Source organism: Pleurodeles waltl, chromosome 6, assembly GCF_031143425.1.
Source record: "Pleurodeles waltl isolate 20211129_DDA chromosome 6, aPleWal1.hap1.20221129, whole genome shotgun sequence".
Classification (NCBI taxonomy): Eukaryota; Metazoa; Chordata; class Amphibia; order Caudata; family Salamandridae; genus Pleurodeles; species Pleurodeles waltl.
The window spans coordinates 434694315-434720037 of NC_090445.1; the positions used below are offsets into that span (position 1 = coordinate 434694315).

At 46.7% G+C, this 25723-nt stretch overlaps 1 protein-coding gene across 2 annotated transcripts in view; it reads right to left on the reverse strand.

Annotated features, from left to right (window-relative positions):
• The window catches only part of PIK3C2B (phosphatidylinositol-4-phosphate 3-kinase catalytic subunit type 2 beta), a 304990-nt gene that overhangs the window by 194138 nt on the left and 85129 nt on the right, over positions 1 to 25723 (reverse strand). For both annotated transcript variants that reach the window (XM_069238510.1, XM_069238511.1), the window contains exon 2: positions 23080 to 24081. In XM_069238510.1, coding sequence (XP_069094611.1) covers positions 23080 to 23973 — 894 coding nt within the window. In that variant the 5' untranslated portion in view covers positions 23974 to 24081. The remainder of the gene's footprint in view (positions 1 to 23079; positions 24082 to 25723) is intronic.

A 25723-nucleotide genomic window follows, 5' to 3' on the forward strand; every position in this document is an offset into this window, starting at 1 on the left:
CAGCAGAAAACCGGTTATGGGAGTAGAAGCACACACTGTCGGACTCCCTCAAACCCAACACTACATGCAGGCTGCAGTAGATGGGGAGGTGCCTGCCTCGAGGCCCTTCTCTGACTGACAGTGTTTAAAAGAAAGGATGGGCGTTATTTCTGGGGTCATATTGGGCAAAGTAAGTAACAAGGAGAGACTATGGGTACACAGACATGCTCGGAGGGCAAAGGCAGAGGTCTGCTGCAGAGGTCTCAGTTAATCCCTGGAACAGATGCCATCCCTCAGAGCCCCTCCTGACGCCATCCAACCCTAGACGACTACTACAAGCCCTCAACTGGCCCTTTAAGACTACAATTTGCATTAATTCACCCTCAGCCTGCTTTTAAGATGACCCTCAGCTTGCCTTCACAGATACCCTGCTGCCTCTTACCGCCGTTCATACCACCCAACCAACCCCAGCCTCATCTGGCCACCAGACCCTTAGGATTGACTGAGGGTATTTAAGGGCTGGCTAAGTTTGGAAGCCGGCCCTTCTGCATCCCACAATAGTTCTCAGCCACCTTCAAAGGAGTCCGACTCAAGACATACTCAGCAGTCCATCAAACAGTCCTCAGAGACCAACTATCACTTGTCAGAATCCGTCAGCTAGTACTCAGATGCTCCACTTGCCATAAGTCCTCTGTAACTTACCCTCGGACCCAATCTACTTGCACGCATACTCACTCTCAACTTATCAGATCCCTTTTACTGGCCATCTGCCTTCATCAGACACACTCGACATGCCCTGAGCCTATTGTCAGTTACCCACTGCTAGCCTCAGTCGACACGCAATGCAGCACAGAGATCCTTAGCCAATCCTCAGCAGGAGGCAGCAAGCTCTCACACTCCCTCACTGTGCCTCAGCAATCTGTGGAGAAATCCTCTGCAGTCTGGCTCACGGAAGGTGGTTTGGAGCAGAAGTGGGCTACATCAGACCAAAAATATAGACACAATAATTACGAATGCTCAGCCAGGCTTATTACTTGGAAAGAAATAAGCCTTTGAAAAGGCCAAAAGGAAAGTAATGCATTATTGAAAAACCAGCAGGTCTGGGGCAAAATCATTCACATATCATCAGGGGCACTGGAATTATGTGGCATGGGAAAACCAAATTTTACAGCAGAATTGTTGTTAGGAAGATTTTTATAGCACCTAATCACCCCGAGAGTATCATGGAGTTTAGTAGGGGTGTGTGATGCTCGCCTCAAGGGCCGTTGCTCGAAAAGCAAGGTCTTCTGCTTTTTGCATTATTCAAGGAGTGATGAGGAGGCTCTTATTTGGTGTGGGAAGTCATTCTATGCTTTAGGAGCAATGTATGAGAAAGCATGGCCTTCTGGTCTGCTTTTGCATATGCATGGCACATGTCCGAGTAAGAGTCCAGCTGAGCAGAGGTCCCTGGTTGAAATGCACGCAGCTGATCTGTTAGTCAGGACCTATGTGGTGTAGTGCTTGAACTGTGTGCACTCACGTATAGAGAGCCAGTATAGTTCCCTTAGTTGTAGGGTGATGTGATAAATGCATGAGAGGCCAAGGAGCAGTCTGTCTCCAGCGTGCTGGAAAACCTGAAGCCATTTCATGAGTCGCTTGGTGATTCCTGCAGTCCAATCTGCTGGTGATGAGGGCTTGGGTAATGGTTTTCCTGGTGTTATTAGGCAGCCACTTGAAAATCTTTTCCAGCATCCTCAGGCTGTGAAAGCAGGCTGAGGGGATGCCTTGACCTGAGAGGACATGTCCAGAGATCGAGGATGATGCAGAGTGCTTGTGTGATGGGGTTGGGCCCTGAGGCCCGTAAACAACCAGACAGAGTCCCATGGCAAGGTATCTTCAGTCTTGTCAGTGTTGAGTTTGAGGTAGTTGGACTTCATGCAGGTGGCCACTTCGGTCATCCACGAGTTGAAATTGTTTCTGGTGTTGGGTGTTCTGCTTGAGAGGGACAGTGTTAGTTATGGGTCATCAGCGTAGATGAGTAGGTCATTGTGTGTGTGGATGACGTCCACCAGCGGTGCCAGGTAGATATTGAAGTGGGTTGGGCTGAGCAAGGAACCCTGCGGAACTTCACCAATGAGTTTTCAGATTTTTCAGGCATGTTGACTGTTTGTGTTCTTCTAGTAAGAAAAGTTCAAATTAATTTAAGTGTAGGTCCTTGGATGCCAGGCTCGTAAAGTAGTTTAATCAGGATTGGATAGGAGAGTGTGTTGAAGACAGCACAGAGGTCAAGAAGGATGACTGCTGCAATTTCTCCTCTGTCAAGGATCTTCCAGATGTAGTCTGTCGCTGCAATGAGAGCTGTCTCTACACTGTGGATTAGCCTAAAACTTCAAGGAGCAGCTGGTGGCAGGAGAGTCATGTATTGATTACTTTTTTCTATAACTTTAGCCAGGTATGGTGGAAGGGAAAGCAGTCTGAAGTTAGTGAGTTTGGATGAGTCTGCAGAGGGCTTCCTCAGAAGGAAGTTGATGGTTGCTTGTTACCAGGTTTCTGGGAAAGTGGTTGTGTTGATTGAGATTGGGGATGAGAGCTGACCAAATTAAGTGGAACGAAAATACAAATTATGCATTGAATACTCCACATTTTGTGATAGCATTGCTCAATTATGATCATTTTTAGGTCAAGTGCGCAAGCTCTTTTACCTGTGTTAAGTTTTGTGGGCATTTAACCACCCCACCTCATGCCCATCACTTTCACTCGTTCATGGGCTTGCCTTTCAAACATCCTTTGTAACCATTGGTAAATACTTTATGTTTGTCCCTCCTGGGGAGGATTTGTTACCGCCTTGCAGACTGAACCTGTTACATGGATAATAGCACGATTGTCGATATGTTTGACTGAGCGAACTTCTTTTTCCTTTTGTGTGTCTCCTTCACACTTATGGCGGCCATGGCGCTTTTAATCAACTCCCTTATGTCAACTGTTTAATTCTTCATTTTCTATCTATGTGGCAAGAAAAGTCCAGTTAGGAATTTAAAACACCAATAGTTCTAACTCAAGTAAATGCGAGACCCATTGCATTGCAAATGCTTGGTACACATGTTAACACTGTCTGGGCAAAGGTCTTTTCTCATTAGTATCAGTTTAACACAAAACACAACAGTGAGTAACAGAACCGTCATCACAGTGTAGCACTATGCGTTGCTGGGTTTTTAGTAACATTTGGTTCATTTTACCTAGAAACACATTTTTTGTGTTGAAATGTGCACATTATGCAGCAGATGGACTATATGGAAAGCCCACCATGTCCAAAAATATGCTGGAAACACCGCAGACACAAAATTGCACAATTCCAGTGGCTATGTCATATTTTACCATCATTTCAAAGACCCTAGAGCACAGGTCCTCAAACTGTGGGACGCACCCCACTGGCGGGCTAGGGATGTGTTTCCGGGGGGAGAGGGGTTGGGTTGCAAATGAGTCTGAAATTATATGCAACTAAAGATGGCTTGGAAGAGCGAAAGGCGCATTTCTAGGCTGTCTTCATTTGCATGCAGAAGTTAAAGTCCATTAAGAACATGTGAGTACAGTACTTACGAGTGGCATAGACAGGGTCAGTGGGTGTGAAGATAGGGTCAAGAAAATGGTTAAAAAGGGGGTGTGGGAAGAAAAATAAAAAAAGCCATTTTATTGTTTTTCTTTTCACCTTCGGGTAACTTCATATAAAAACATCAAACACCTCAAATGAAAAATAAAAGCAAGATAAACGACTCAAAGGGAAACACTCTTTTACCTTATGAAACCTCAGTTGGCTAATGTGATCACTGCAGATGTCTTTGTGTGTGACCAGAGTCACAGAATTAAATCCCGAATTGGTACAGGGAGAAATAGTGAGTTGTTTATAGTGCTACTAGGTCCCATTCTGTGACAGAAAGCACCGTAAATGCCATTATTTTGAAATTGTATTATACTGTATAAAACATGCTGCTGCAAAATACTGTTTGCGATAAAACAAGTGCTTCAAAAATATACATTTTAATGATAAATATTCATATTATATCTAGTGTACATATTTTTGTGTGTCCATTAAAAGGGTGCGCTCCTTTTAATGGACGCATATATCACCTCTCAAAAAGAATAAATATTTGTCACCATAAAACTGAGTGACTCCATTATTTAAAACCTACACTGTCTCCAAAGCAGCCTTTATATTTGGTGATTAAACATTGCACACATTTATTTTTCTTTCAGGTAGTGGGTACCTTGGTGAGAAGGCATGTTTCTTCTTTAGTTCTCTACTATCTGTTTCATAGCATAGGAGCCAGCCCCACCCTCTGTGAGTGAACACTGGACCCCAGTAATGGCAGTTTTACTATGAAAAAGAACATAGAGTGCATTTGCCTTGCTAGCATTATGGCCCATTTCACCACTGTTGTGCGCAGAACAGGGCCCAAGCAACAATATAGCGGAGCTAAATGCACTTTTTTATTGTTATTCTTTGCACAAAGAGGCAGAAAGCCGTGCTGGGCATTTAGCCTGGAAGTAATGGCCCTGTTGAGTGGCCAGAGTAAACAGCTGTAGGTATCAACGGCGATGCAGCTCATTAGAAGCCCCGGGCATACTTCCTGTGCCAGTGTTTCTTTGAGCCTTGGAGCAATGGCCCAAGGGAGGGCAAAAATGAAGCAAAAGAGAGACCTTGATTTGGGCATCAGAGAGGGGAGAGGGAGAGCGATGATAGATGGGAGGGAGAGGGATGGTGTGAGATGTTTACAAAGGCCAGAGGCAAAAGCAAGGCAGTAGCTATCATTAGTGAAAAAGGTGCAATTACACTTTTGCCTAGTGGCCCACTGTATCACAATTATGAATGTTTTACAATAAAAAGTGGGCATAGGGGTTCATCTTTCTTACTAGTATGAAGGCAGATGGCGCCCTTGGTGCAAAAAAAAATGGAGGCAGCATGCTGTAGCTTGCTTGCTTTCTCTCAGAAAGACCAGACTTGTTTTGAGATTGAAGTGGTGGTCAGATACAGCGGGAGGAGTTAGAGAAGAGGAGATAGCCTGCTTTGCAGGGATACAGCCATCATTAGTGCAGCATAAGCAGTTGGAGTGCACAGGGGTCACAACACTAGTTATGGGAAGTGCATTTGGTCAATTCTGTTCTTGTTTGATGCTGCTGCTGTTGTTTTTTTTTTTTTTTTTTAAATAAGTGCCACATTTATTGTGGATTATGAGCTACAGAATATCACCCCTGAAATGATAGCAAGGTTTCATTCTCCTGATGAAAGAGGGCTATACAAAGAAACAACACACCTCTTAACCTTTTGTAACAGTTTGGTGGGTGAGACTATCTTGGTATTTTTATTCAAGCCACACGCTTGAATCTTTGGCTTGACACACACTGGATAAACACTGATTCAAGCGCATGCCTCTATTAACAGAGTAGAGTGCATTAATACGTGGGTTCTGTCATACTTCTCCCAGCTGTTAAACTGCGTTCAGCAGTGGGAGAAATAACTCTGCGAGTTGAACGCTTGAGCCAGGAAAAAAATGCTAATGGCAGGGAAGAGTAGGAATCGCTGCCACGCCCACTCAGCCTTCTTTCCTCCACGTAAACTGAGACATAACTAGTGTGAAACAGTGTAAAAGATGATATTATATGTCGCTTGTCAAGAACCACTGCCGCGCCTAGCTTGGCGCTGTTGCACCCGCAACAAGCCGAGGGAAGAAGGGATGCTAGCGGGTGACGGGGTAAGACCACTCGACGGGCGAGTTGAGAAGTATGGAAAACTGCCACACCCTGGCTCAAAGAAAAAGTACATTTATTCAGTAAAATATGCCAGTTATGTTGGTGAATACCAGATGCCAAAGTTTCCTGCGTCAGTTGGCACAGCGAGCCTTACCCTGCATCGAATGGCATCAGCTGGCTCAGCCTTACCAGTGTACATAAATGGGAAGCAGTTTAATTTCTACACATTATTGCTGGTGTGCTATATATTTTTTATCAGGAAAACTTCATGTCCGAGCGAATATTGTGGCTTTTTCAATGGAAACAGTACTGTCTGAATGTGACAGTAGCTATCACACCATGCTTTAGTAATATATATGAAACACTATGCTCCAAAATTCACCGCCAGCTACAAACCACACCCTTACCACTCTACTGCTAAATGGGCGTGGCTCATTAGCTTCACATGTGCGGGACTTGGATTTTTCACAATCCTTCCCTGTGACTTCAACAATGTAACATTGATGCCGGCACCCCACCTCCGAAAATTGTTCCAGTTACAATGCCTTCAGCAAGTAGACTCCAGCTTATTCACCTCGAGCAAAACTAACTCAAATCTACAATAAAAATCAAAGACACAGTGTCCAGCTTGAGACCTCAAGGAACATGCCATTGACATGCACTCATTTACCCAAGAATGCACTCACACCTGTGCAATACCACTTCCAACGTCAGGGCCTCTAGCTTAGTCTCCGCAGCCACTTGGGGCAACAGTGAGATAGAGCAGAAAAAATAAATAAGTGCAGAAGGTGATTTCACGTTCACCTGTCTTGATTCCTGGAGGTTCAAATGGAGCATAGAGGTCACTTCTTTTTGTTTTTTTTTAACCACTGTATTTACATTTTTTAGGTAGCACTATATAACAAAGCAAGAGGAGTACAGGGCAATTTAAAAAGCAACATACTGTACATGGCAGATCCCAGCAGGTGAGTTATAATTGGTAGTTCATCTTGCCATGTGAAATACTGCGCATGCCGACATGCTTCCATCGACATTCGGTGAATGAATGCTATGGAAAAGCACCCCCCCCAACATGGGGGGAGAGCGGCCCCTTAAGGATCGGGGACGCCGTGGGCCTGGCCCTCGCACTAGTTGTGCGCGGGCTGGCCTGTGGCTTCTGCTCGCACGCCTCGCAAGGCGTGCAAGCGGAAGTAGTGCCGCATAAAGGACGTTTTGGTCGGCGACGGTGCCAGACCGGTTTGGGCTGCCGCGAGCCAGTGGGGGGCATAAAAGCGCCCCCCCCAGAAGGCTCGGCCTTCTTCTTCCTGGCACGGCGGCCTAACCGGACAGGCCTGTTGTTGACTTCGCTGACTTCGTGGAACTTCGACTTTATCCAGGCTTCGGCAGGTCTTTGGGCGCAGGGGAGCGGTGTGGCAGACGCGTGTTTTGGGCATTCTGCTTTTAAGCGAGGTGAGTGTGCGCACGGAGGCCTGGACTCCGTTTTTAGTAGTGTTTGTTGGTCTGTGCGCGCTCTCACCTGCTAGGGGTTTTCCCTTTCCGGCTGTATTTAAAAATTAAGGTGAGTGGGCGCACGGTGTCGGGGCTCCATTTTTGGGAGTGTTACTGTTCTGTGCGCGCTCTCTCCTGCTAGGGGTTTCCCCTTTTCCCTCAGTAATTTAAATTAGGTGAGTGGGCGCACGGTGTCTGGGCTCCGTTTTTTGGAGTGATTGTGGCTGTGCGCGCTCTCACCTGCTAGGGGCTCCCCCTTCTCCTTTGGTTAATTAACTCGCTGGCCCAGCCGTATAGCTACGGTGCAATGTTTCATGCAATTTATGCACTGGTGTATTTAAACAGCATCCTAGGGGTATTAACCCCTGCCCCCTTTTTTCCTTTATTGCTTAGCGCAATTGTATGGGCACCAATTGGTTGTTTAATGTCATTTTGTAGTTGCATTTTATGGTTGGTGGTACTATTATTAACAAAGTAATCCACAGGCAGATGTTTTTGGAAATTGTTCTACTAGTCAGTTGGTTAATTTTCGGTTAGTATTAATTGAAAGCAATTTTACGTGACTAACTGGTGTTACAAGCTGTGCATTTATTACTCTGGCTAAAGTGGGGTTAGACCCTTAAAATAAAACGCTGAGCTGTGCAGGAATCTGTCCTGCTGTGGGAACGGTGGAACAGTTCTGTTAACCGCTGTGATTTAAAGCTTACTGTTGGTGTTGTTTTAGCAAACATTTTTTCTTTCAGGGAAATTACTTTTAGCAGGTTCTTTGCCACAGCTTGGACCTTGTTTCCCCTTTCTTTTGCATTATAGCATCTAATAGGGTGAGGGTGGGTAAGAGGAAGGGCACCGATCCTGAGTTGGCCCAACTATTGAAATTGGTCTTAGCGAAATTAGGGGACGGTGATTCAGATGGGGAGGTTGCCCCTTCAGATGGTGAGGACTGTGGGGAAGGCACTTCCCGCCCGCGCCGCACGCATGTAGCCCCGCGTGCATCATTTGCTCCAGTTAAACGGAGGAATAAAAAGCAAACCGCAGCAGTCCAACAACCTAGGCCACAAACAGTCTCTGCCCCCCCTCCTCCTATTGTTGATTCAGTCACCATTGTGGCCCCTATTCCTGCATCTGCTGCACCCTCTGGGGGCATTCCTGGGCCTCTACCGGGGGTGCGACGTCTATCCCGGGTCCGGTGGGAGGGGTGGAAGCTATGCTAGCTGACATACGGCGATCTTTAGCGGCATTAGCAGCACCCACCAAGGAGTTACCCGCACAAGCATTACCCACCATTCAGGGAGTGGCACCAGGGGCTGGCACAACCACAGAGCAGGGGCAGGTAGCAATGGCCCTCCCAGGGGCATCTCAAGACCCAACAACTCAAGCCTTGTTGACGGTGTCTCAGATGTTAGTCAATATTACTGTGCCAACCTCAACTCCACCCCCCACGACCCCATGGGCTAGTGATTCATTGCAGAATACGGTACAAGAACTTAAGCGCCAGGTCGAGGCATTGGCAACAGCGCGTAATGTTCCTTCATTACAGGTGACGACCTCAAGGCCCTGTGTCAGCCAGGCAAAGGGCTCGCTGTCTCAGAATCCTCCAGTGGAAAAAGAGCATGGTAAGGTTATGGAACAGGGTGTTAGCGCCATAAAAACACGGGCTTCAGCTGAAGGGACGGGTTTGGACACATTGCTATCTAGGCCAGGGAAGTTAGCTGGACATGTGGCTTCTGAAATTAAAGATAAAATATGGAAAGGGGATTTTGTGGATATTTTCAGCCTAGTGAGGGCTAAGAGAAGGGAGGTAGAACCAAAAGATAAAGATTCAAAAGCCTCATCGTTTACGGATAAAAAGCCAAAGATTGAAGAGAATATTACAAATTGGTTTATGTCGGTCATGCTAGAAAAGAAGCCTGAAATTGGTATGTCAATGATATGCTATGCGAACAAAATTCTAAAAGCCCACCATAAGTATGGAGGGAACGCCTGGCTAGAATATGACAGGGATTTCAGGTGGGCAAAGGTAGAGGACCCAGCGATTGGGTGGGACCAGACTGAAGTAAATATTTGGTTGGAGTGCGTGAACAACAAATTACCTAGTAAGCAGCCCTTTCGAGCACAGTATTCAAATGACAAAAAAGGATCTTGTTGGGCGTTCAACAGGAAGGTATGTTCCCGCCCCCCAGGGACGTGCAAATTCAGGCACTCCTGTGCATTTTGTGGGCATCCCTCCCACCCCGAATTTAAATGCCTTAAGAAATCAAGGGACAAAGTTAAAGAGGGGAGTAAGCCCTGTGTCTAGTTCTTCCTTGCCTTCTCTCATTCATTTAGATGCTCTTATCCCTTGGCTGAAGGTTTACCCAGTTAAAGCTTCAGCTGAACGGCTGATTAAAGGTTTTTCTCAGGGCTTTAGAATTCCCACCTCCCATGTCCCCCCTTTAGGTCATTGCAGAAATCTTCTGTCTGCTGTGAGGAACCCCGGTGAAGTGGCTAGAAAAATTGGTAAAGAATGCACACTAGGGAGACTGGCAGGCCCTTTCCCTTCTCCCCCTACAAATGATTGTGTTTGTTCCCCCTTAGGGGTAGTACCCAAAAAAGATCCTGGTCAGTTCAGGTTGATCCATAACCTGTCAGCTCCTCGGGGTGCGTCAGTGAATGAGGCTATAGACCCCGCCCTCTGTTCAGTGTGTTATGCTACCGTAGACCAGGCTGTGGAGAAGCGGAGGGGTCTGGGGCACGGTGCGCTGCTAGCAAAAACAGATATTGAGGCAGCTTTCCGGCTTCTGCCAGTCCACCCTGAAGATTACCATCTCTTGGGATTCCAATTTAACGGGGACTATTTTTATGACAAGTGTATGCCCATGGGGTGCAGTGTGTCCTGCAGTTATTTCGAACAGTTCAGTTCTGCCTTACAGTGGTACAGGCGTACCGGTCATGTAAATGTGATCTATTATTTAGATGATTTCCTAGTTTTGGGACCCCCTCAGTCTAAAAAATGCCTATGGGCCCTGCATTCTCTAACAACCATGTTCAGTGAATTCGGGGTCCCAATAGCTCAAGATAAAACAGAAGGCCCCTCCACGTGCATCACTTTTCTGGGCATCGAAATTGACACTGACGCAGGGGAGTGTCGCCTTCCTCTGGATAAGCTTCAGGTTTTTAAGGGGTCCATCAGAACTGTCCTATCCCTTAATAAGGTCACCCTTCACCAATTGCAGGTCCTGGTGGGACAATTGAATTTTGTCCTGAGGATCATTCCCATGGCCCGACCTTTTTCCAGATCCATAGCTAGGTCTATGGCGGGCTTGACCGAGAAACACCACCACACCAGGCTGTCTGCTGAAGTAAAGGAAGATTTGAGGGTCTGGGATGCATTCCTACAAGACTTCAATGGGGCGGTAATCTGGCCTCATCTCCCAGTAGATAGCCCTTCCCTCGGCCTATTCACGGATGCTGCAGGCAGCGTGGGATTCAGGGCTATCCTAGGTTCCACCTGGTGCAGGGCGGATTGGCCATCAGAATGGGTTAACCTAGGTCTCACCAAAAATATTGCATTTTTAGAACTATTTCCCATCATTGTCTCGGTATCGGTCTGGACGACATATTGAGAGACAAGTCGGTAGTATTTTGGTCAGACAACATGGCAGTCATGGAGTCTATTAATAGACAAAAAGCTAGTTGCAGATGGGTGCTTAGATTACTTAAGCATTTGGTGTTACAGTGTTTGAAACTCAACATCACATTCCGGGCAAAACATGTTCCAGGGGTAAATAACAATGCGGCTGATGCCTTGTCTCGATCACTAATGCAGGATTTTCCACCCACCCACACCCACAGGCGTCGGAGAGGAGGACAGAGTTTCCAACATCACTGTGGAGGATTGGTGTCCAGCACTATCAGCCCTAGTAGTGTCATCTTTGGGGACACGCACGAGGGCGGCATACGAAAGGGCCTTCTTGCATTATAGACTGTTTTTGAAATCCGTGAACACTTTAGATTGGTTTTCATCCGAAGCAATCTGTGCCTTTTTGCAACATTTAAAGAGCAATGGTAAACCACTGTCTTGCGCCAAAGCCAACTTTTCAGCCATCCGTTTTTTCGCCAAGCTAAGGGGGCAAGACTCTAAACTCAATGCCTTTGTTATTAAGCAGGCGCTGGTGGGGTGGTTGAGAACGGACGGTCCCAGTGCAGACTCGAGGTGGCCCATAACCCCTCAATTATTAGAAAAATTGCTGGGCTCAGTCACCTTAGTTACATCTTCACCTTTTGAGGCTACCTTATTCACAGCGGCCTTTTCGGTGGCTTTTTATGGGGCCTTCCGCATTGGGGAAATGATAGGTGCCTCCAAGAACGACCACGCGGGGGGTCTCCAGTGGCCAGATGTGATAATCGATAAAACCTTTACCACCATACAGCTGCGTCAGTCAAAAACTGATCAGTTAGGCAAGGGGGCGAGGATTGCTCTCCGGGCAGCGCATGGGTCAATTATCTGTCCTGTAGCCAATCTAGCTGCATACTTAAAGGTGCGCCCTTTAGAGAAATCCACTGCGCTATTCATACATGCAAATGGGGACTGTCTGTCGCGCTACCAATTTACAGAGGTACTGAAGATTACACTAATGGCAGCGGGCGTAGAACCTCGGGGTTACTCCCCTCACTCATTCAGGATTGGCGCGGCTACGTTGGCAGCAGGGGCAGGCTTGCCCATATCAGAGGTGAAAGCCATTGGAAGATGGTCATCCAACTGTTACAAGCGTTACGTTAGGCCAGAGCTGGTCTAATCAGTGGTTATCTGTGATATCTTAAAAATCATTATCATTTCTCACGCATTTTTCCCTTTATTACAGTAGATGGCTCCTCGTGTGGTTTGGGTACTGGGGCATTCATTCGTTCGTCGGGCGGAATACCGGTTGCAGCAGCTCCGTAAACCGAATCCGGTGACAAGCTTAGACGTGGCCTTCAGGTGGTGCGGGGTTGTCGGCAAAGGAATTAAACAGCTGCAGCAGCTGGTAGATCTGGCTCGTGGATGTGCAGGGCCCAGTCCCCGGACCTCATCATTCACCTTGGAGGCAACGACCTGGTACACTTAGGACGGAAGGCCCTCAGGGAGGCCATATTTTTAGAAATTACAAAGCTAGCTAAGCAATTCCCTAACGCAGCCATCGCCTGGTCTCATATGGTGCCGCGGAAAAAATGGGTCCCAGGAATAAAGCCAAGGACAATCAATGTGTCATTTAGGCAACTTAACGCGGAGATGGCAAAACTATGCCCTGGTCTGGGCCGTTTGTGGAACATCCCTCATAGACAATTAAAAGGACCGGAAATATTTCATAGGGACTTGGTTCATTTGTCCGACGCCGGTACTGTCCAATTCATGGCTGATATGTGGTTCTTCGCCAAGTGTTTGTTTTCTGGTGGGGAGGGCGAAGGACCGTGGGGCCCTGGTCGCCCTCGTGGCGGAAGAAGAGAGAATAAAGTAAACGGAAGCAACAGAGGGGACCCCAAGGGTGGGGCCCCGGTATAACAACAGAGATAGGATCCTGAAGTCCTGGACCAACCTGCGGATGGACACACCTGATTGAGGGTAGGGAGCCCAGATCACTGGGGTGGTCACGGGGCTCATGCCCTGGGCCGCCCCGGTACACCCCTTGGCTGATTGGTGTTTGGAGAGGGGGCGGAACCCTGAGCATGTGGGCAAGGAACAGAGGAAGCAGGGGTACCGCCCCCCCTAGGGATACAGGTGACGACCAGTCCCTGTGTGGTCCAAAGGAGGTTCAGGACAGGAAGGGATCCTGTCAAAATAATTTATGGTTACAAATGAAAAAGTATCTATAACAGTATATATTAATTTTGCAGTGAAATGTTTTTAATAGAGTAATGTGCATATGATGATTTGCATAAATTGTTTCTCTGATTTTAATGAAAGTATATATAAAAATAAATAGTTCATCAATCGAACTAAATTGTCTTGTTGGTTGGTGTATGACCGGTGTTGGGGGTAAGGGCCTACTGGCGGCTTCCGAGTCCTATAGTCTGCGTTATCACCAGGGTTAACCGCCAGAACATAAGGGAACACGTGTGGACAGGCCCTCCCTTGCTGCTTGCATGTAGTTCATAGAGGGTGTTAGCAGCAGCACTGTAATACGCCTCCATCCCACAATCGCTCTTTATAGTTGCGGGGGTGGGGACTAGGATCTGGCATATGGGAGACGCTGTGCATGCCACCTGAGAGGAGACCATCAGAAGCTTGAAGTGTGCCAATATCTTACCAACACACTAGACCAGCAAACATCCTTGTGCTGACATCAAACTCACCCACCCTAAATAAGGTGTGGAGTTAGGAGGTACCAACAGGTGAGCTGCGAATACATACAGATGTAGGAGTACTACCTGAGGTAAATGTAATCATCAGTTATGAGAGAAGGCCATGCAACAGAACAATATGAGGTGGGGCGAGTGCCCGGGATTTGACCCAGTAGAGGTATTTAGAGCAATCAGTAACCCTCCACGTGTCCCTAAAGCAGATGGAGGAATTACAGCATCTCCTGACAGGTTGTTTCGTTATAATGAAATGCTTAAAGAAGTCCTCTATTGAAGTTGGGTATGTATAAGGTTTTAAACCTATAAGACATATACTTCATTCCGGTTTGTCATATGCAGCTTCTGAACTCCAGCACACTGCCTGCGAAGAACTGTTCTGTATGCTTAAAAAAAGTTTTTAAAAATGTTGTGAGCAAATTATCTCCCAAAAGGTAATTTACTGGAAAATGCTCCATTAAGTGATGGATTTTTTTTCCTGAACATTCCTCCACTAAATGTATTTTTAAAAGTTGATGTTTCTGTTTGGCTGTTTTTTGGTTTTACTTTGCAAACTTTTAAAGTTGACAAAGATAACAAAGTAAAAAAAAGAACCAATACTGAAATAGCGGAGGTGAAATATCTGCAACTTTGCATAGCCCTAAATCTACAGATTGGGAAAATTAAAAAAGATAGTGCCAGGGTCAAAAGAGAATCCATTCTTTTAAATAGCCCAGGCCACGCACACCCACAATTAGGGAGACTCTCCTGGTAACAAGTCCAAGGGAAGGTAAAGCCAACATTGCCTAGTTATCTATACACCATGAAAGTTATACAACAACAACAACAACAAAATCAAGAGATGTGATCAATTGTGAGATCTGTTGTGCTGTGCTTCGAATCTACCTTGGCGTTACCAAGGTGTAAATACATTGTATTGTACAGCCTCTAGGTTGGAATGTTGAGATATATGCCATAAGGGACACTACCATTAAACATAATTAGTGGAGAGTGAAGAATCAGCATTAGTCGCCTGGGCTTGACAGACATAAAAAAAAAACCAATCCGTGATTGGGTTGAATGCAATAATTCTCAAAAAACTACGGTAACAGTTTGTCCTCCCTTATGCTTCACACAAAGTCTTGATATACCTTGGCAAAGAACACGTTTGGATGTGATGGGATTCATAAAAGAATATAGTGGGGAGACTAAAGATGGGATTGTACATAAACGATCATCCATATATCAGCAAAATGAAATGGGGTGTAGTACGATTTAATAAGAGTCTTTAGTTGGAATGTTCTCTGGTACAGCAGTTGCTCAGTGTAGAAAATCTGCCTTTTCTTTATGGTCACACTGGATTTTTAGCCTTTTGGACCCTATATTTTTGCTGGCTTTAATACCACAGAAACGTTATCCTGCTAACCAAAAGGAAACTGCCCATGTTCCTCCTTCAATCATGGATAAAGTGGCTTTAATGGAACATTTAACTTTTATGTAAGTCCCCAAGATATTGTGTGTACCCTGGACCTCGAACTTAAATGCCACATGTGGACTGCAGAAACTTATTGTGCCATTCCCTACAAGTGCAAACATGGGTACATGCGTACCGGGTGTAGTATTTACTGTTGCAGTGTGACCCTGCAATGCGACTTGTCAAAATAACCCTTTTTGACAAGTAAAAACCTTCTTTTTAAATATTAATAAGTCACACATATGTAAACCTTGTAGGGTGTGTGGTATTTAAAAGTGGAACAAGATATAAAGTAATAATACCATGTCCCTAAAGTGACAAGGCCAAAAAGGCATTTTCACTGTGGCACATCCCACCGTCCTACGTAGAAAACCAGAGTGCAGATTAAAATACTAATACCGTTAACTCAGGAAAGAGACTAGCTAAAACAGTTTAAGCACTATTTTTAATAGTTAATACACATCTAATTCAATGGTGAAGTTGGATTATTGATTAAGGAAAAGTAATTTTTAGAAAGTTATCCTTTACCTGTTGGGACTTTGAGAAGGCCAATTATCATTAGCATATGACAGCCCACAGCATGTGCTCAACCTTAAATAGTTGTGGAAAAGGTAAGAATTGCCTTCCTAGAGCACTGAATAGCCTGACCTGAATGGGCAGAGATGACTACTCTAAACAATATGCAGGGTACTTTGCACATCTGCTGAGCCACACATAACAATTGGGGACACATTTGAAAGGGAGAGAAGATTAACTCACAACAACTATTGTGTATCCACTTTCAGGTCGCTAAAGGACCCTGCTTCTGTCTTACCAAAGACTTCTGTCTCTGGGTTTGTTGTGGGTACAGAGCATGCCTATTTGGAGCTAAACACAAGTATTATGTTGAGGATTGAATATCAATAGTAATGTGCTGGCAATAACAGCTATTTTGTTGCACAATTATGTATTGCATGAGAATTGATTAATAAGACACCCCAATCCATTACTGACTGGGGGATACTTAAGAGCCAACCTTCGCAATGTAATCAGCTGTTCTAAAACCGATGGGAAGTAAGACGTTTGATCAATTATATCAGACCTGGTTACAGTTGTTTTAGAAATATGCTATGTATGGGACATTTTGCATGTCACCACTGCTTTGTGCTTCTATTTCCCCCTTCAAGGATAGGGTAATAGAATTATTGTATCTGGATACTTTATGACCACCCTACACAAAACATAACAAAAAAATAGGATATAGTGCTGTCTCAAAATGGATTTTAGTGTTAGATGTGGGAGGACACCAGGATTACAGCAGTGCACCACACAACACACGCCCCATTCAAAGCCCCCCACGTCTGAGTCTGAGTTAGTGTTATTGAAAACTTTTGCCATCTTGAAAACACCCTGATCTATGGCATTTTGGGCCCGTCTGCAGTATGGTAAATAGGAACTGCTGTAAAAGTGGATATGTCAGGACCTGGGACTTTTACCCCATCGTTTAGGAAGCAGCCAGGAGTCACCCTCACCCGTAACTGGTGACAGGCATAAATGCGACACCTCCAGGCACCCACTTCAGAACACTTTTTGGACCTGCAAAAGATCAATTGAAGATTTCACTTGCTGCCTGTAACCTCAGAGGAGCCCAGAAGGACTGGGAGTACTCCCTTTCCTACCCACGATGAAGTCGTGGACTCCCAGAGTTAGGGAGACAACAAGAGGCCTTTTCCTGACAGTACCCACCTGACCAGAGGCAACTGAACCTGGGCTAGATTCTGCTGCAGGCCTCTACCTGAGATCCTGAAAGTCTCTAATTGCCAACCCTGAGATCCTGAGGGCTTTAGAAGTCCACTGCTGAGATTATTAGGGACTTAAAAGACTAAGGCAGAAGATACAATCTGACTGGAATGAACCTTGTTGATGTTTCTGACCTGGACTACACTGTGGCAGGCCTCAAATTGCACCTAGGTCACAGTCTACCATGACTATTCGCTATCATTGGCACTTTGAGCTTCTTGGAGCCATTTCTATTTAAAACTCTAAAAAATATATATCTTGGGTACCCCTTATTGGTTTTTTTGTCATTTTTGTGTCACTTTGTTTATTAAGTGTACTTTATTTTTGCTAATTCAGTTTGGGATTTTTATTGTTTGTCATTTTGCCTTTATTACTATTTGTCTGTTCTGCACCATAACTACCGGGGGCTGTTCAGGTTAATGTAGTGACTTTAATGGTTCACCCTGGCAAGGGTTGTGATTATTCCTTTAACACGGCAGTCGCCCACCCCAAATAACAGTCCAACTTCTTACACTGATGGAACGTTGATGGAATAGCATCACCCTGCCAGGGCTGTTAGAAAAAGAAGTGTCTTTATCTTCTGAAATCTGTTTCTGATGGTGTCTAACATCTGAAGGTCACTGGCCAATGAAAGATTTATTTCCCAACTGTGCTAAGAAAGTGATCTTTTGGAGGGATGACGAGCACACGGTCAGCCATCGAAAAATGTATTGGGTTAATCAAATGATCTGGAACACCCTTTATACGATCATAATATACAAGCTCGGCCCATCCACCCTACTGACCAAGTGCCAGCCTGGGCCAACAGCTTCTGGTAACTGTGGAGTGCTTAGGTAATGGTCACCCTGGTGTTGGGGTCACCATGAGCCACTGATTGCTCTGGACATGTGTCAGTGCCATGCAATGCAAGTGCTACCACATAGCACAAAGTGCAAAGAAAGAACTGCATATTAAAATATACACTAGTTGTACAAATTGCAGTGAAAACACACACCAATTCTGCAAGCATGAGTACACATGTAGTGCTCTTAAGGTTTCCTACATCACGTGTGAGCTGGGGAGCGTGGTGGGGCTTTCTAGCTCAAAATGTGATATTCTTGTACTTACAGTCTTCATCTTCCCAATATACACGCTGGCCTGCAAAATACCACAATACAAAGCAATGTGAGCTGACGTGCACAAGTGTAATTCCTACACCAAACCACACAGAACCACAAGTTTCAATATTTTTTCCCTGTCTAGTGTTACTATTTGAATCCACGTGACCTGAAGGCACAATCACTAATTTATTAATTTGTAAGTTTACGTAAACATATATAACTCACAAATAGGTGTCCTAGCTCATGTATTATACAAGCAGTTCCACAGCTTCCACCAGGTCGCAGGCACCGAAGACAGGTGTGGGCCGGATCAGACCAGTCGGGGGCAGTGGCCACCTTTTTTTAATTTCCCTCTTTTCCACAGGGAACAACCATTGGCTGTTCCTATCGGTGGCAGGGTAGACTGGGCGGTCATCAGGGGTGGCCGGGACGATCGCTGACCCCTGTGCCTGCTCAAGCACCGGAGTGCTGCCTTTTTAATTCTATGACTGGTTGGGGTACGACCAGTCTCGCTGTGGTCCCCCACCTGAAACGTATCCATGCTCAGATACACCCAACAATGCAAGCACACATCTGCATACACAGACACACATTTTCTAACCGCAGTTCAAAGACACAATTTCACGGTGCATATAGGCATGCTCCCCAGAGTACTGGCACGTCACCCTACACACAGCAGAAACAACTAGGCACCACTATAATGGGGTACAATCTATGTAGGGCCGGTAGGAAGGCTCAGGAGGCAGAAGGGTGGGCCAGTGCTTGGGTAAAGCGCCCCCCCCCCCCCCACCACAAAGTGGGGACGGGGACTCAGAGGCCCGACGCTCCCCTTACGCACTGGTGGTGCGCAGGACTGGCCGGGGCTTCCGCCCCCACACCTCATGAGGTGTGGGGGCGTAAGTACTTGTGGAGGAATCGTTGAGGCGACGTTGGCGGCCGGCCGGATCCGGCCGCCGCGGACCAGTGGAGGGCTATTTAAGAGCCCCCCCAAGAAGGGTTGTCCTTCTTCATCGTCTGCGGCAGCCGGGTTCGCACAGAGCCCGAAGTTATCCCACCCACCCTCTCCTTGATTAAGTTGGAATTTTATGTCCGGTAGCGGAAGTTGATGTATAAAAGTGACTAGAAATAACAGGGGGGTCCCCATGGTTGGGGCCCCGGGAGGACACCAGGGATAGGATCCTGAGGTTCTGAGCCAACCGGCGGACGTACACACCAGATCAAGGGGTAAGGGAGTTCAGATCGCTTGGGGGGGCCATGGGGCGCGCAGCTCTTGGCCGCCCCGGTACACCCCGAGTTTGATTGGTGTTTGGAGTGGGGAGGAACCCAGGGCGTGAGGACAAGGAACGGCGTAGTCAGGGTAACCGCCCCTCCTAGGGATACAGGTGAGATATGGGTCACCTGTGTGGTCCAATGGTGGTTCAGGACAGGAAGGGATCCTGTCAAAGAAAGAGTGATGGTCACTAATTAACCAGATTTGTAATTATTGTAAATATTTGTGCAAGGATGTTTTTTATGCTTGATTTATGACTAGGTTTGCTTCTAAAGAATGAATTGGTGTTTTTAAATAAAAACCTCTTCCAACAAATTGAGTTTGTCGGTCTGTGTATTGCTGGTGGGCTGGTGGGCTACCTGGAGGCCTCCGGATCCTATAACACTGTCATTGGTCTACGTAGGATACAGGCACGTGCCATGGACATATGCGTCCCCCCTTCAGTCACACAGAGGTTTCGGGGTACACATCAGGGAGGCCCGGGTGGCGGGCGGGATTTCCAGCACTTACGCAGAGCCACCGATCTGCACATGACAGACACGCACCCCACGGACAAACGGTTGTATCCGTGTCCCTCTCTGAGGGTGCACGTCAGGGGGCGGGCGGGAGGTGCCAGCACTTGCTCACAGACACATGAATCATCCCCCGGGGCCTTTTTTCCAATTTCCTTCCCTGGCCAAAAAATGATACAAAAGAGCTTTAACGAGGCCCCCGGGGCGGCCCCCATCTCCGTGACCACAGCGCAGCCGGCTGCACTCACAGTGGGAGCATTGTTAGTGCACAGAAAGGCCCTATGAGGCTGTCAAAGGGGAGGGGATTATTGTGGGGGTGGGGGGTTTGAGGACGGGGGTTGGCACTCGCAGCCATGCTGCCCACCCTGCACCGGGTATGGCATCTGCCTTGAATAATCCTCAGCAAAAGGCCTGGCCGAGGCCTGGCAGCAACGCCGCCTAGTACACCGACACCGCGAAAACTGTTTAGGCGATATTAGGAAAACAAAAAATATTCCAGATCAAACTAGATGTGGTGAGAGGAAGTGTGACTCAGCTGAACCCCCAAAAGGGGCAGTCTCTGGCAAAAAGGCAAGGGCGAAACAGAGGGCAGACCTCAGTTACGCAGAAAATTAACCCAAAATGCCCGCGTCAAAACGAGGTATATTCTAGTTCTGGCATCTGTGCGCAGATGTCCACAACACGGTGCCAACGGTTCCGTTTCCGGTTCTCCCGCATTCTCAGCAACGCTCCTTGCAGAGGGACCCCTCCTTGGCATAGGATAGTGTCATTTGAAAACCGCGTTACACAGGGGCGTAGCTATCAGTAGTGCAGCATGAGCAGTGGCACCAGGGCGCAGATGCGTGAAGGGCCCACGCACCCTAAATGCATGTTTTTTTCTACTGCTCACCTAGCGGACGACGGGCCCGTTTTCCCTGCTCACTAGGGTTCATTGCGCTTTTGCTACTCCGCTTAATGATAGAGCATACCTGCCGCATCAAAGCACTTAAAACAAGAGATGCCGCAGCTCAATTTAGCAGCGCCAACCTTACTTAGCCATATTTGCCTGTCACCACCAAACGTGACCAATACAACGCTCTGGATTTCGGTGCGCTTTTGCGAATGCACTTCCCAACCTCACCTGGTGTCCCTGGGGGTTTTCTTTACTTGAGAAGCAGCCCGCCCACACACCATCGTGGTGTATGAGCCCATTCTCCCATCACCGTGACACAAACGTCCATAAACCCATCACCGCATCTGTCGCTCTCTTATGATACTTGGATGGCCACAAACTTGCTCACTGCTTTTCATCATCGCCAATGGAATCTCGTCCATCGCAGCTTCAACCCCCACAAACTTCACTTCCCGTCTCCAGGCAAGCCATCAGGGAGATACTCCAAGCCAAAAACCTAGGGATGTCTCTCAACTCAGCATTGAAGTTAGATCAGGGAGGCAATGTCCCGAAAGCGTGAGCCCCTTAACCCTGACCACAAAGTCCATGACATGACTTTGCAAACGACCTATACCTCGGTCCTTGAAAACATCTAATCTCAAGTCTATACATTGCCCAGCAACTTGAAGACCGGATCAAGCCCTAACAGAAGGCACTCATGAGGCTCCCGCAGGCTAATAAAGTGGCCTTTAAGACTGGCTCCTCAGCAGCGATGCTCAGTCTCGGCATCAATGGCATCCACAGGACAGATCACAAGTGCCTAAGCAATAAAACAATGTACCAACCCCAGATGAACCCCTTGAAGCAGCCAAACAAAACACAAGCCATGTGGCATCTCTAAAGGGGGAAGTACTTCACAGCTTAGACACACACCCTCAAATACAGTCTGATAATGGCAAGTAGGCAAACAAGTCTCTTGTCAGATAGAAACTGTAAATGCACCTATAACGCCCTGTGTGCCAACTGCTTCTCGTTTTTTAGGAGGGGATAGCGTTATATCAGATTTTTAATAATAAAGACTATTTAGTGATAAGAATGATTTGCAACCAAAATTAATTTGTTCCATTTTACGGAACTGTGTTTTTCTTAGCTTGACGAACTTAGGCCGAGATACCACGTTTTCATTTCTCACCAATTCCACACACTAAAATGTGCACTGAGACATTATTGAACCGAATACCTATATTTAATCTAAGTATGACATTTTTCTTTAATGTAAGCTCTAGAGGAACCTCATCTTAAAAGGTGCTCTTTCTTCAGTTTCAGAAGTCTCTTATTTGTATTATGTGTAAGCAGATTTGTACTATTGCATCCGATGATGCCAGGGCAGAAGGGGACTAATTCGAATTAATTTAGGAGCTGGTGTTAAGAATTATTGCATTGTATCCTGTATTGTTATTTGCTGACCCTATGTAACATTTTGCTCACTTCATGCAGACTGTGATCTTTACTGAGTGTTTCCTATAAAAGAGAACTCATTTGGGAGTGAGCCAGAGTTGCTTTTCAGCTGCTCAGTGGGCAGGTTCACATTTATTTACGGGATGCTCTGGACTTAGAAGCATTTACAATTGTACTGAGGGAGACCGTAAGTCAGATCTCAAGTCGCATTGCTGATTTCTTCAATTTATTTAAGCCTTATGCTAAATCCCTATATATGATTTAATAATAATTTTGATCGTTTTTTTTTTTTTTAGATTAATCATATTTTGGGTTATGCAATGAACGTTATTATTTAGTAAACTTTCATGGTTGCTAACTTATACTGGTCTCAAGAAGGCTTATTTAATTGATAATACTATTGGATTTGCTAACAATCTTAGTTATGATGGGGCACGTTTGCTCATATGTTTTTGGAGGCAACACCACTCCCGATCCTGCTTAGGAGCCTTAGCTTTAGAGTATCCTATAGGATAGCATCAACAACACCACTGAAAATAAATACATGCTGATCTAAGGCAGAGTTTTGAAATTTTCTAAAATAACTTTCATCCAGAGAGGTTTTTTTAAATTCCCTTGCTCAAGAGTGCCAGATGCAGAGAATTGGAGACAAAATGATTGGTTTTGGGATGTCTCGCCATGATACAAGATACCAGCATTTACCCGCTTTGCAAAATGATTGTGTACCCTTTTCTTAGTAAAAATATCAGTCCTTAATCTGTCTTTCAAAAGTTTTCTTAATTTAGCTAATGTGTGCAGCTGGGACACCTACTGGCAGTTAAAATCAGACATGGGCCAGAAACAGATGGACATTGGTGCATCATTGACACCTAGTGGACAGTCAGGGATTGCATTTCATTGGAAATGTGGGAGAAGAGGGGAAAAAGCACACGCTCAGGTCCCTACTGGAGCTCAGACTCTATCCCCTCTGCAATTAAATAATCCAAATTAAACCGAATAATGGAAAGATATCTTATTAAAAACAAAAGAAAAAACGGAAATATATATTTTTCCATTTAAAAAGCCATCCTGCTACCACCATTCTTTTTGCAACTGCCTGGACAAACCCCAGAGAGGAAACAAGTGCCACCTACCGGGTCCACGGATACTCTGCGGTTCTTGCTTGGAATAGGATTTTTCTGGGTGGCTGACCGAGGGGTGTAAGTGCGTGGAGGCACTTGTGGGGGCATGGTCTTACTCCGTGCCACAGGCTTCCCAGGCGTGTCCTTCTCAAAGATGCTCTTGCCATCCTTCCAGCCCCGCGTGGCCTGCCGTAGCAGCTCTGCATCATATGTGGATTTCAGATTCAGCTTCATGATGGTATCATTAATGCTGTCATAGTTCAGCAGTGGGATGTCTTCTTCCTCGGAGATCCTGCGGTCCAGCAGCTTACCAGAAGGGCCATTCTGCTCTGAGCTGTACACATTGATGTCCTTGTAGGGTACTGGGGAACTTCTGCGGGGTGGTGGGGAGCACTTCAGCTCTGAAGAGCTCCGCGTTGAAGTGCGAGGGGGCAAGGGAGGAGGGGACAGCTTCTTAGGTGAGGTGCCATCCTGGGATGGGCGCTTCTCAACCGAGCCATCATAGATGTAAACGTAGTCACTGGAGGGCTCCTTGACCCATGACTGGGATGGAGGGTCTGAGAGCCTGGAAGAGTTCCCCGTCCCTTTGCCTATGAGTCCAGAGTCCTCCAGCATGGAGTTATAGTTGAGGGTTGGGTCAGACCCAGAGAGGCCTCGAGTGATTTTCATGCCCTTGCAGTTGGTCTTCACAGATCTGTACTCCAAGACTGGGTCATCCCAAGAGATGAGCGACTGCTCTGTGTTCTGCTTACCCCTGCCCTCCTCGTGGTGGTGCTTGTCCTGGCGGAGCCGAGACAGGGCATCGTACTCCATCTGCAGTGCTTCGGCCAGGACCAGCTCCTTGCGACTGATGCCCAAGGACTCCAAGGATTGCCATTGCTCTCCGCTGCCTTGGGTGGCAGACATCTCTCGCCACGGTGGAGGCCAATGCCTGCGACGTTGGAGTGACGGTGGCTACGGCCAGACACGGTCAGGGTTTAGGAGTAACAGTAGCATTGCGACAGGTGGAGTTTCCTGTAAAGGGAAGACATGAAAGTCATTACTAATGAACCTCAGTAAGAGGCATTTACTACAAACTGAGCACTGAAGAAAGTCATTACAAGCGAATCTCAGCAACAGACGTTTATTACAGGTTGGACACTACAGACATTAATATAGGAAGCATTGCTCACTAATTAGCGATTGTGTTAACCAACGGCATCTGGTTCATTGGGTCATTGGCAGGGAGTATAACCAGCACCTTCTAAGAGCGGTCGTTATCAGCAGACTTCACCAGCAGGGGCATGCAGGCGGCTGTTAGTGGCAACCAATTCAACAGGCATGGTGAGCAGAGCGAGCCCCACAGACAGCGCCATGCAGAAGGTATCTCTAACCCTGACAAACAGCGCTGCATTCAGTGACACCAGTGAACAGTCATTGTGCATTGCATACGCAGAAAACACGGCCCAGCGGCTTCAACAAAAAGACAAACACATTAACACTGCATGAAGTGGGTAAAACGTGACAGAAAATGGAAGGGTTGTGGTGAATGAGATTGGAGAAAGGCAGGAAAGAAATGTAATCGATAAAGGCGAGAACAATTACCAAAGATTGGGCTGAGGAAGACAAGTAAAGGGGAAAGAGGCAAGCAAGTGAAATAAAAACACAAACAGAGAAGGCTAGAAAAGAAGGATTGAGGAAACCAAAAAACACACATACGACACTCCACAACTCAGTGCCTGGCGACACGAAATCTCTCCATCTTTCTAAAAGTAACACCGGCGGGGAGCAGCGGCGTTTAGTCGTGTCCACTGCTCACCCCTCCCTCCGCCATCATTTCCAAAACAGGCCCCTCCTGGCACTCCGTGGCCGCAGGCAGGTGCTCGCCCGGCAGAAGGCGAGCAGGGTGGAGGGGACACGGTCTCGCCCAGACTGCACCCAGCCCATGGCTGAAGCCCAACAATGAGACTATATTTGATGCTTTTGGGGGACGGCGCGCTGGGCGGCTGTCTGTCCGTCACCTGCCGGTGGCTGCCCTGTTCTCTTCCTCACAGCAGGTGCGCAGGTGAGAGGATACAGTTCCGCCCCTCCTCCCTCGGGCGGCAGGTGCACGCGGCGCATGTGATCCACCCTGTGCTGTTATCTTGTCAGTTAGGGCTCGGTGCGCCTGCCGTGTGGCGTGCAGTGCCGGCAGTCTCCATATTAGCCACGCCTCCCTGGCACTGCGCCAGACCACAAAACGGGCCCCTTGCCCAGTCAAAAATAGTGGCCTTTAGTTAATGTCTGAGATTAACTAGGGCCGGACGCTGCTACCTGTGCGTCAGGTCCAATCACTTCCATGTTTTTAGACTGACTGATCACCTTTGTTCTAAGCGCTGTAAAATATTAGAGGTGTGTGAAATCCTATGGATTTTTAAGAGTTCGAATATGGCTGGCTATTCTGTCCTTTTGCTCAAAAGCTCATTTACAGGTGATTTAGACTGCTCTAAAATATTTGTGAATCTCACTGAAGGCACACTGATTGAAGATAGGTCACACATCCTGGTTTTTTTTACGCACATGCCCCCCCCCCCCCCCCCCACCCATTTATTCTGCCTTCCCTGGTTTCCAAACTTTTGTTTTATCCTCACGGCCAGTGCATGTAGGCGGGTGTTGTTCTATCCCTTTTAATTAACTG